The following is a 13,407-nucleotide window of genomic DNA, read 5'->3' as shown; positions in this document are numbered from 1 at the left end:
ATCTTTAACATATCGAAAACATCTGTGAGAATAAATCAGATAATATTTTTAAAAATTACAGAAAAAGAAAGAGCGGAAAAGATTTCTTCTATAACGAATACAAATATCTTAAAACATCAGAATCTTCTTCTGAATTGTCTGCTATTTCAAATAGGAACACAGAATTATTCAGATAAAAATTAAAGAATAGCCACAAAATCAATACAACTGTGAAGACACAAGGAAAATCTTTGTTGGACGATGAAACAAGTACAATCTACTTTACAAAATGTAGTTCTTCTAAATCATCTGCAGAATTACAAATTGAAAATCTCAACAAAATTGGAATAATCTGAAGAATACTCCGAAAATTACTAATAAGCATAATACGAATGCAGAAACATCAGCAGATGCATCGATTTCTGTTGGTATAAAAAATAAAACAAGAATTCGTATTGGAAAAGACATTATCATTTTATGAAAACGAAAAATGAGAATTGTTCAAATAATTTAAGGAATACGAAAATAGTGGAACGAGTTAACTCAGAAGCATGGTCAGAGGCAGCTACTAAATCATCTATCGAATCCGAAGTAAAAATTGAACAAAAATCAGATGAGTCCAAAAACGTTCAAATAAATGCTAATGCAGAAACGTCACCGGCAGCAATGTCCGATAATATAAAAAATGAACGGTCATTTTTATTTTATGAAAAATCTCAAACAAGAATTGATTATCATTTAACCAATCATAAAGATAATCAAATAAATGCAATTTTAAAAGCGTCGGCTGATCAAATCCTCCAATATTATAAAAGATGAAAATCGATCCCCATTTACAGAATTACTTTGTCCTCTGCCATATCTTCGGCAAAATTACAAGTGAAATTTGAGGGTAGTTCTAACAATTTAGAAAATACCAAGATGAGTTTTACAGCAGAATCATCATCAAAATCTTCGGATTTCACTAATAACAAAAATAGGCATTGGTCCGATTTATCGAAATTATTATCGTCTTCTAAATCGTTAGAAAAGACATATGTAGAAAATAAGCATTATTTAAATGATATAAGAGCAGATAAAAAAAATCGATGTAACATCAAAGCAAGAGCATTTTTCATATTGTTAAATATTACGTGAACCACAACTTCTAACAATGTTGTTAATGAGATAAATCGTAATTTATTACACCTGTCAACGTCAAAAACTGCAGATGAAAACGATTTAAATGTTCAATACGATGATCATATTGCAACATTAAGTATCGCATATCGCCGATAACAGCAATAAACACATGGACAACTTATTGAAAAAATAGCTTATCGATTCAGCTATTAGCTGAATCATACTATTGAAAAATTTGCAGATAGTAAAAATATCAGAAAAAGCAAAATTGTTAAAAAAGATTCGAAATATGCAGCAACCGTAGCTACATCAGTAAAAACGACTTCCACCGGTATTAAGAACGTACAAAACTTAATGATTGCGTTATCGTCAACCGAATCAAAATCAGAAACGGGGGCACAGAGTGCAAATGACTTAAATTAACTAAAAGAAGGAAAAGTAAAATGATTGATAATTCAGTAACATCAAAAATCTCAAACACACAATCGATGAGGACTACACAATTAAAAATAAAATTAAAAATTACTATAACGACAAATTGCAAAGTGCATCAACTTTGTATTGTTTGCAAAACACATCAGAAAAAAAAGACAAAATCATACAGCCATCTTAAAAAAATAATCGAGAATCGCTAAATACTACAAAATCATTATCGAAATCTACGATTTTGACTAGCAATAAACACTCAGAAAATAATTTAATGAAACAAACAGTATTATTTGAAAAAAATATCGCAGGAAAATAATTGCAACGCGTCAGAAGAAAAATCTGAAAATATAAATAAAATTGTATTTAATAGAAATAGTAACATATTTCAAAACATTTTATTAAAAGATACATCAGTTATTCTTGCATAAAACAATCCAGGCAGATAAAAATGTGAAAAATAAAATTAGAGTAAATGCTGATGATTCTGGTACACAAAAAGCGAAATTAATTCCATACTTAAATTCCATACTTGTTAATAAAGTTGTATTATTAAAATCAGCAGCATTAAACAGTTTTAATAGCGAGAATCAAAATAGTTTGTTAAAGAAACATCGTTAGATAAATTACATGCAGAGATATCACTGATATAAATAAGATATTCTATTAGATGCTATCAAAATGGCCGACATTAATATCGTAGGCAAAAGTGAACGCAAGTTATCATCTTCACTCGATATGAAAACTTAATAAAAGTTTGATGATTAATCAGATATCTTAAGGAAAAAAGCAGTAACTAATTCAGAGACTAATAATGATTAATGAATTGCTCGCAGAGTGCCAAACAGCAGCATCTTTACCTTCGTATACAAAATCGCAAAAAAAAAAAAAAAAAAAAATTTGCGACGAAAACACAAATATCCGCAGAATCAATAGCCAAGAACATCAATAAAGAAGCGCATAAAGATATTTTAATGCACGATAATTCGTTAACGGATCTTTCTAATATCGTAAAAATAAGTGAACGAAATAAAAAAAACGCACGAAAATATTACAAAAGCATCAGCAAAAATAACAAACTCAAAAATTTCTAAAATTGAACAAGATGGCATAAAAAAAGAGACGTCATTATCATAGTAACGTGATTTAAATGTTCCAATAAAAAGTGGGGCATTTACTTCAAATATACTGTTGTCAGTAGAAGGAATCAATTCCAGCAAAATGCGAAATGCACGTCAAAATTTATTGGAAGACGTAGCGTCATCTAACTCACGTGCGGAAGTGCAACACGAACAGATTAGCGATATTGTAAAAGAAAGTTTGGAAGTTACTGGAAGCGCCGCAAAGTTAGACGGTGCCTTCCAGAGAAGTTGAGAGCGAAAAAAAATTAATAAAGGATTCAACAAAATCTCATTCATATGCAAAATTACAAATAGAAAGTAATAATAATTCAAATGTTTCGGGGGAAAAAATGAATAATCGTAAGCGCGGAAGCAAATTCTGCGGTTTGTCTTGACAATGAACGACGGAACAAGCTGGTAGAAAAGAATTCATTAACCGATTCTGGTTACGGTACACATATGAAAAATAAAAAGGAAAAAAGAAAAACACACCGAATAATAACTTCGCAAATGCCGCTAATGCACTTGTGTAAACGAAAGAAACAAGCTCCAGTGTTATTAAAGATAAACATCAAAGTTGAGCGACAACAGCATCGTTATCCAATTTACGTACAAAAACACGAACGGAGCATGAATACGATTCTAATCGACAGGGAGAAATAATAGAAGTGACATCTTGCAATGATATAAAAGACCGAATAGTAAAGAGTAAAAATATTGTTGACAATTTAAAAAAAAATTTGCAAGTTCCGTAATAAATGTAAAATCGAGTAGAGTCAAGAATATATAAATAAACAAAACTTGTCAAAAGTGTTATCATTGCCCAATTCATACATTGAATCACAATTTAATAACATTTGTTCACTGATTGTTGCACGAAATAGTCAAGAATCCACGGATGCACTGACATCAGCGACGTCATTTGTATTAGCTTCGGTTGAAAATCAAGATGATAATGAAGCAGTGCACAAAGATAATTTTATGAGAAAAATATCGCACATAAATCCTGAAGATCAAAAGATAATTAAAACTAAACACACCAAAGATAGCGTTCTGGAGAGAGAGTGCACAAAGACAAAGATATTACAGCGTCAGATAATACAACAAGCTTTAACAATATTAAAAATAATTTATTAAAAGAGATATCGTCGGATAATTCATTTGCAGACACACAGAGCATGCAAAAAGACGAATCGAGTGTTCTTAAAAGACAATATTTACGATTTAATTACGATTCGTTTAACAGCGTCATCGGATTCGACAATTTTCAGTTATACAAATAGTAAAAATAATCTCGAAGAATTAACTGCTATATCGTATAAGTAATTTTTATACAAAATTCGACGTGCAAAATATAAATCATATAAATAGATCTCTGCAAAACGATCGCACGGACGTTTGCAAGTATATCAGCGCAAACTATGATTTTCAGTAAATATGAAGACAAGATAAATTACTCCGGACAATATCATCAACTGATTCTTATGCAGAAGCACAAATGCAAAATAAGAACACCAACGGCAAAAATAAGATTTGAATGCTCTTATAAATGCAAAAACAAAAGCAATATTCTCTACTGATATAAAAGACATCAATTCTCATAGCTTATTTAATTTGCTATCCAATGGTGCGGCGAAGACGCAAGTAGAAAGTCAAAGCATTTCTCGGGAAGATGTAATTAAAAAAGGTCTTTCAGAAATGTAGAACTTATTCTCTAAAGCACGAAAGATCGAAAGAGCATACAACTCGGAAATTCTAAAAAATAATTACGAAAACTCTGCAACAGTAGACAGCGTGGCAGAAACGAAAAGTGACAACCGCCAAAAAAATGTACACAAAATAGAAACTTTATTTAGAAGTGCTAAAGATAGCGAATCGATATCATCTGCAAAATCTTCTGTAACAACACAAGTTATGAATGAAGATATTTCTAAAGGCGAAAAGGCTAAAGAAAATGAAAAAGTCACTGTTAATTTATCGACTTCAGAAAAAGCGGAGGCGCATAACAAGGTCAAAGAAGCTGATTCGAACGATTGGCTGGTTATGACGTCAGGTCGTATCATTCATGCGGAAGAACGCACACAAAATAAGGATAAATTTAATGTGTTGAGAAGGAAGCTGAGAAAGTTGCAGAAACATCAGCCGAAGCAGCGACTTCCAATAATATCGAAGAAACGATATGATATTTACGCAGAAGATTCGAGCAATTGTCAAAATAGCTGGCATACTACGAGAAACATTCAGGATATTATTGCAACTTTAGATGTTTCAAATATAAGTGTTTTGAAGCAAACGAAAAATAAGGACGAAAACACAAGCATTTTAGATAATAAGATAACAACGTCATCGTCCGGTGATGCGAATACAGAAACACGGGTGAAAGATAAAGAGAAACATAACGTTTCACGTAGTTTAGTCTTCTGTCGATACCGACGAAACACGACGCTCGGTTCACGTCAGCGATATCGTCTGTAATTGAATCGACCTCTGATAATATAAATTTGGATTTTTAACACAAAATAAGATTAAATTATTAACAAAATATCGATCACATCGATACTAAAAAATACAAAAATAAAAAAAAATTTTTCCTCGCTCAAAAGATCCTTGCATCCAACAAATAAAATAAACAAATGCAATGAAGACTTTAAAACTAGAGAATTCATTAGCGAAGCCACCAGCTTGTACGAAGTAAGCATCGATACATTATCAAAATAATACATTTTGCGAAAGACACAAATAATATCGATATTAATATAAATTGTGCCATACATTTGTGATATTTATTTTTAAATGGCATTGATTAAAATTTATTTTTTATTATTTTCATTTTTTATATTTAGTACAATTTTAAAAAGTATAATATTTTAAACAGATGCTAAACGAGCAACGGGATAGTGAAATATTACTGAAAAAGAATCCTAAAGCACCTGTTCAAATAGAGAGTCTGAAGAATAGCGTACTGCTGCTTATTGCATATCGATTAATTCCGCGGAAAGTGTATGAGAGAATACGTACAATAATAACGAAGCAGATCTTTTGCACCGATTGTCCCTTCTTAAATAGTTAGAATAATTATACAATATGCGCTACACGAGATGTATTATTTATCAATTAAAATTAATGTAGTATTTCTACCTTCATAAAACTTTCGTACGACTTGTTAAATAGACTTTACACATTCAGCATAATATATATATGTGCTTTATCAAAGATACAAATTTCATCTCGTTAATGTAGCAATTGAATGTAACATCGCTATGAGATATTAAAGATGTAAGATATTACTTTTGATATTTGAAAGTACGTGTGGCGCATCATCATCTGAAATTTATTTAATATAATTATCATAGTTTATATTGTATTTTAAATAAACATCTTTTAACTTATTTTTTAATTATCAAAACATTTTAAAGAGATATTATCCATTATATCATAATACATTTTTTACCGATAAAGATATAATTTATCTAGGGCGTTCTTTCCCGAATAAATATTGCATTAGTTTATATGTTAAAATAAAAAACCAGTAAGCTTTGAGATATATATATATATATATATATATATATATATATATATATATATATATATATATATATATATATATATAATATATATATATATATATATATATATATACTTGCGAAATCTCGCTGCACTAAACATTAAATCTTCAGATATACAAGAAAAGCTGATAATAGGATAGAAAGCAAACATACTTGTAAAAAGATCTTTTTCCTCCGAGGCAATCGCGTAAACGCATAGACCGTTTCACGCGTAAGAGTAAAGATGACCTCGTTTAAGAAAAAAGCTTCCATTTCTACTTCGTGCCTGCGAAGAGTCCGGTCGCCGCAGGCGAAAAAGTGTGTGACATTAAAGCCGCAGATAAAAGTGGCCACCGACGTGGAACTAGCAAACTTTAAAGAGGTCATTACACCGTGAACTCGGCGGCCGTTACTGATGGATGATCCAAAAGAGGACGCGCAGGACAGATGTAGTTTACGCGATACGCGCTTATCGTTTGACTTGGAGACCTTATGTCATGCGGTTACCACAGAAGTTCCTTTACGGCTCTCGAATCGAGCACAACTTCATCATTGTCGACTACGTCGGACGTGGCCGACAGGAACTGAAAGTACGAAGTACCACGTCCCTTGTTACACGCTAGACCCATGGTTGAAACGTTTAACCGCAAGATGACATTTCGTAGACGATAACTACTCATTCCATTTTACGTTCTCGTAAGATGGCCGATAACGTCGGCAAGTTCGCAATACCAGCCACTTGAAAAAATAACTTTTTTTACGATGCATTTACGTCGATTAAATTAAAATAAAATAAAATTAATTCTCTGCACGCAATAATTTATATATAAACATTTCTCGTTTAGTGGCATATTCTAACGTTACCTATAATATATGCAAGTTGAATTTATGCACTCACCTCGAAATCCGTGAAGGCTTTGTACGTGAGAACCAAACAACCGCCGAAAAATATACAGGTGGCCAGATTTCTGGTATCCGTAAAAGACGTAACCAAAGGGACAGATCCCATCTGCCAATCATGCGAGAGTATAGCCGGACACAGAAGTAACCAACAATTCAACGCTGCTAAATAGCAAAAAGTCAGCAATCTGAAACCAATAAAAATACGATTTAATTAGTAACAATAAAGTTCTGTTTCAAAAAAGACAAAATTATTATTATGCTAACAATGTCTATTTAATTTCTGGTTGTTCCAAAACTCGTCGCATTTATTTGACGATGACAAACAAGTTTGTCGTCCTAATGTCTGTTTTTTTTACTGAGGAAAATTGGCCGCACGGCAGTCGAGGCGAAGGCAAGTTCTCACGATCGGTATTGTCCCCTTGGCACGAGCTGAAAAGGTCGGCCAATGGGGCTGGAGTGGTATTCTCCAGTTGCTGACATCGAGGTTCCATTTTCTCACTATCAGCATCTACCGATATAATCACCGATATAATGCCCTTCCTCGGTATCTCCACGACGAGCGCGTCTGTGCGATCTTCGACGAGGATATTCTCGGTGTATCGTCGCGCTCCCCGGGACGGCTTACTCGGCAAGTCCATTGTCTCGCGAACAAGCGCCCACGCACACAACGCGGGCTGCACATAACGCGCCGGTAAATATTCGCTCGCGCCGTTGTGAGTGTGTTAATTCCGACGGCTCGTGAGCCCTTCACTAATTGTCCCCGGCGCCAGATGCGGCGTCACCCAGCATCGGCTCTATTCACTGGATAGTCGAAAAGTAAACGAGTAGCGACGTGTAAGAGACCTTAAGCTCGCTTTCTCCATAAATTACGCAGTTGATATAGGAGAGAGAGAGAGAGAGAGAGAGAGAGAGAGAAAGAGAAAGAGAGAGAGCACGAATTTATCTGTGTGCGTAAAGATAAGAGAAACATCGCAAATTATGATGGAAATACGATGGAAATTTAGCAGTGCGCGATGCACCATCGCGCGTTAAATAAATTTCTTTCGGCCGACATTTTTGATAACGAGTAATATAATATATGCCGCGCCAGTAATCTAATTTTTTAGCATGTTCTAATTGAATCTACACGATTTTCCCTAGATAATACGTCAAAACGAACTGAGAAACGTTAAAATTTAAATACAGTATCACTTCCTACTTGCTCCCTTGGCGCCCGAAAAATCTACATTCTGTGCGGCTAGCAATTATTTTAAATGTCTCACGATTTAGCAACTTTTATCCCTTTGTTATTTCGTGCTTGAGCACGTATATTGTACTACTACCTTGCTAATTAATATCCATCTCTTGGACATTTTGCAAGTGAAAACCCCATGTAGCTCAGGAAAAAACAAAAGACAATAATGTATCTCGGGTCGGAGCGGCCGTCCTTTTTATGCATAATTTTTCTTGCCACCGACTATCTATATTTTCATTTCGTTGAAATGATTGATGAGAACTTCCTGCATCACGGGCTCGCGAGACACGAGAATCGAGAGCTCGTGATGTAGAAATAAAGAACGATCTAAAATGTCAAAATAATAATTTGTGGCGTATGTCAACCGCGATGCACGTACTGCTATGTGAAGTAGGATTTTCCCGAGAAAATGGTCGCGTGGTAGAGAGTGACATACACCCGCACATCCACTCTTTTTAGAAATCGCGGATATCACAAAGATCCTATAAATTTGAGAAGGATATTCTGTAGATTCGTGGACTTTCGTGGACTTTCATAAACAAATATTCGCTTTTCAAAGCTAGAACTCCATCACAGTTTCTGGTTGGTAACAGATAAGTCAGAAGTTAGAAGTGCTTTATTTTTACTTGCCAAGCGTCTAAAAAAGACAAATAAATAGCTAGAAGTCTATCGAGAAAGCATGAAGCATCAAAAGAATAATAAAAAGAAAAACTCTTACGCTTTAATTTACAAATTTACACTTTAATATTCATATAGTTTAAATTATTTAACCTGCCTACTTTCTTCTCTTTGTAATATAATATATATTTGTAATATAATGTTCACTATCTTACATTATCTTTTGTTTACACAATAAATGCACATTAAATGTTGAATTTTTATAGTTGATGTGGCCAAATTAATCAATTGGTTCAATTGAGACCATTTCATTAAGACTGTTCGCGCTAGACACCGTTTCTTGTTGGCCCGACGATCGTTTGTCAAGCCAGCCAACTTCAGAAAAAGCTTTCTTTTGAAGCCGTCATTCGCGTAGAAACGCGATGTCATTAGCTTTTAATCGTACCGTTCCATCAATTTACCCTCTCTTTCATCCAACCCTCCTCTTTTTCCTCTACACTTTCGTGATATGCGGGTATCGACCCTGTCGATGCTCATAAGTGGTAAAGTTTACCGCCTGTTCTCGCAATGTTGAAATATTATCGGCTTTCGAATTATGAGCGGTTGTGTCAATCATGATAAATCTAAATTTACAATCTGCGCACAAAGACACAGAATTAAAATCGAGATTGGCACAAAAAATATTCACAGATAATGTATTAGATAATATTCGTCATTCTCTTCATTAATATTCCCTTGGAATGTGTCGGAGTCGAAAATGACAATTTCGAAGTAGTCGAAAGCGATCAATCATGGTCGAGAAATTCATGAAACCAGGTGCAAAGTGGAAACTTTAATCGACGCTCGCGTGATAAGTTCTTCGCACCATCGTCCGTTCGTTTCGCCATCGCGGCACGTAAGAACTTTGATCTCCCGTACATGCTTTTGAATTCAGATGAAAGCAATTTCCCTCGATTACCAAGCAAGAGGTGCAAGATAGGCTACGATCGATTCGCACGTGTTCCTAAGCATTCACTCGGTGATCTCGAAGCGAGATTTATTGCATGCATAATCATGCAGCCTCTAAGCACGCGAACTGGCATCATTTTTCTACGTCAAATTTTTCAGATAGTCACCGCATTTGCATAAATGCAATTTCCAAGTGCGAAGTCATGCATCATGTAATTAAAAATACGGCATGCGTACTTGTAACAATTTGTTGGTAATACCTTCCGCTGCATATCAAATTGAAACATAAAAGTAAAATGTAAGTACAAATCTAAGACTAAAGTGAAACTTAATGTCTTCATTTAGAAAAATTGCTAACGCTGTGTACTTCCTTTCATTGTTCAGATTCCTTTAACGTAAAATTCTTGAGACATAGATCAAATTTAGACGCTTCTGTGGAACAATAAATTATTAATCTTCCGGCGAGACAGCGTATTTTGTTTCGAGACAGCTTGTATTATGTGAATAATCGTGACAGTCGTTATGAATTGTCGAGAGGAATAAATTGCGCCTCTGAGTTATATTGTATCGTTTCCATCATAAATTATCTCCCGCGTGATAAATAACTTCTCGTCTCTGTCTTGCGTACATTGTTGCAGGCGAGCGACGCCTGATAACGTAACTTTCACGTTATTTCGTTATTTCCATTAAAAGATCTGTCTCCAAACGATCCGCGCGATCGACACCGCTGCGTACGAAACAGCTGACCGAGAAACGGCGCGATATCGTGAAGAGTGACGGTACGGGAAGAGGTCTCTGTAATGGAGGTTTATTGGCAATTAATCTTGCAAGCCGGATGTGCCCGCTTCGTCGGGCACGATACACTTCCGTCTCAACGAGCGACCGGTAAACCGAGAAGAGATGTATTGCGCCGTCCCACGGAATCAAACGTACGTGTCCTCCGTTCCGGCTTCCTCCCGTCGATGCCGATCCCCTAGTATACGCGCCGTGCGTCTTTGTCAGCCGCGTCGGAAGTGTATTGTTCCCCGAGTACCTCCGGTACTCGCGAGATGCCCATCAACCCTGATCGAGCAAGCCGACGTATGTAACTGGCATTACCTTTTGCGTCCGTGTTGTGTTCTAATTGTGTTAAAACTTGATCGAAGAGCATCTGCGTTAGCGCGATGTAACATTGATAAAGCGCGGAGTTGATTACATGTTACACTGATACGTTTATCATAATTAGTTAGTTTGCCGTGTTCATCGAATCACCGAACGTCGCGGATATTCTGAATTAGTTTCCAGCGGGGGTATCGATTTTCTTTAAAATTTAATAGTTCCATTCTGTTCTGTGGTAGTTTCACAGAGAGAACAATAGCACGCACCGACGCGCATTTCCGCGAATAGTGGTAATTCCGTCAACAAATTTAGCCCCGATGATCCGATACGCGAGCTGCGATATTGCGGTTTGATTTTCAATCGACAGTCCGGACGTATAAACGCGCCGCGTCGCTCGGAGTTCGAAAAAGGTCGCGTTTGCTATTATTCGTTATCGGGATCATCACCGTGCCATTGTAGCTGCCATCGCGGGTAATCATTTTTTCGAACTATCGTTTGCACCGCTGAGTTTGCTGCTGTTATTTCGACCGAGTCAAATTAATGGTTACTTGCTGCGGCCGTAATCGGAGTGCATCCCCAGTTCCCCTTTAACCAAGTTTTCACCTCCTATCGTCGCGGGGGTGAAAACGGAAATGGATCGAAGCCAGAGACGAAGCATACATAAATATTGTACCCAATCCGATCCGCGTTTTCCGCCTAAATGCACTCCCGGCGCTCGCGTTTCCCAACTTTTCGTCGCGCCGTATTCGTATCGTCTAGACGTTGCTCTTCGGAAGCCGGCAGGCTTTCCTCCCGCATCGTTAACGATGGCGTATCCGTATTAGTTCGACTCCCGCGAGCCGTTTTAATTGAACGTACACACGAGCATCGAGACTCTCTTGCAGACCCCGGGGGAGAATAATTACTGCCGGGCGATATCGTTGGCGCTGCTTAGAGTCGTGTTTCGGGATATAAATGCGAAAAACGTGCCGCGCTCATGAAAGTTTCCTGCTAATTAAAGAGCACATTCGATCGAATGGCACGCGAAAGGATCCATTTTCACGCGTCTATTATTACACCGCCGTATGCAAAATAGATTTCCATTACTTTTCGCAGTTTTTTGCTATTTATTTATCCTACATTGCGCTACTTAATTGCCATGTTACGGCGCCATTATTAATCGCGCTTCATTAAATATAGCTCAAGTTCTATATATACATACATCTCTTGATTATCCTCTCCACACATACATCACACTTCATTTGCCAAAGCAACATTTACCGCCGAGTGTGATGTACGCTCAATAGACTATGACCAGATGAAATCCACATAACATGAAATTGAATTGAAGCGCTATTTCGATAGTATGGAATAGTAATATATACTTCATTAAATAATACGAATCAGTGCCGAATCATTTAATTCATTATAGATTATATTATTAGATTTAATTTATAATTAACTTTATAATTTTTTACCGGCGCTCTTTCTTTCGAAACTGAAAAATATATTTTATCCCGACGCTATTGTGCGCTAATATAATTAGCCTAACCTACAGAGATAAATTTCGTTGTCGTAACTAAGCTCAATCGCGTATAACTTTGCCTACGTATGTCCACACATTATTTCTGATATACCGGCATAGTAGTTTCGAACTTTGTGACGAAGGCCGAGGCTGCAGCCATTAATACGGTCTCATGTAATTTAGCTGGGAACATTAAGCACTCGTCTATCTAACTCTCAGAGATTAATACAGCTTTTCGTACCTTGTTACGAAATATGTAATGCGCGCAACTAAATGATAAAAATAGAAAATTAACACGACAAAGTATGTACATATTTCCGCACGAAACCAATTGCTTCAAGCATTGCTCAGAAAATTTTCAATTCTAAACGAATGTAATCTGTATAACGTAATCTCTCTGAAGCTTTTTTTTTTTCCTTTTGATGCCGCAGAAAATAGAGCACTGTCCTGAACAGGAAAGCGAGCGGTGGAGAGATGGAAGACAGAGAACGGTGATGGCGGTGGTGGAAGGTGAGAGAATTAGTAGGTGGGTCTCTACGCAGATAATTTGTGGCGTGCAATCCCGGCCCAGCCATCCAGCCAGGATAGGTAAGGCGTAGGCTATACCCGTTTCGCAGTAATTTACTCGACTTCCTCCGCCTCCCGACCGACGAACGAGTGGAGTCGGAAGCGGCGGCGGCGGTGGTGAAGGACGGAGGAGGGTTGATTGATCGAAGGCGAAGGCATCGCCTTGCGCTCGCGGCAGGATGCGCCGTCAGTCTTGGTTACCAACATACGGAAACTGATGACGATCCAGTTCTGCGTACGGAAGCGTCAGAATGGATTCGCGAATAGGTATACGAAGCCACGCGCTGCGATTTAGCCATTCCAACTATCGCCTCTCGTCGCACCGCCTGCCGCTCGCTCTCT

At 36.7% G+C, this 13,407-nt stretch overlaps 1 protein-coding gene across 2 annotated transcripts in view; it reads right to left on the bottom strand.

The window, feature by feature from the left end:
• Window positions 1-13,407, bottom strand: part of LOC105670039 (protein O-mannosyl-transferase TMTC1-like) — a 141,471-nt gene that overhangs the window by 31,594 nt on the left and 96,470 nt on the right. For both annotated transcript variants that reach the window (XM_067359564.1, XM_012363334.2), the window contains one exon: window positions 7,092-7,281. In XM_067359564.1, coding sequence (XP_067215665.1) covers window positions 7,092-7,281 — 190 coding nt within the window. The remainder of the gene's footprint in view (window positions 1-7,091; window positions 7,282-13,407) is intronic.

Source organism: Linepithema humile, chromosome 7 (genome assembly GCF_040581485.1).
Source record: "Linepithema humile isolate Giens D197 chromosome 7, Lhum_UNIL_v1.0, whole genome shotgun sequence".
Classification (NCBI taxonomy): domain Eukaryota; kingdom Metazoa; phylum Arthropoda; class Insecta; order Hymenoptera; family Formicidae; genus Linepithema; species Linepithema humile.
This window is presented reverse-complemented; position numbering and strand designations above follow the sequence as displayed.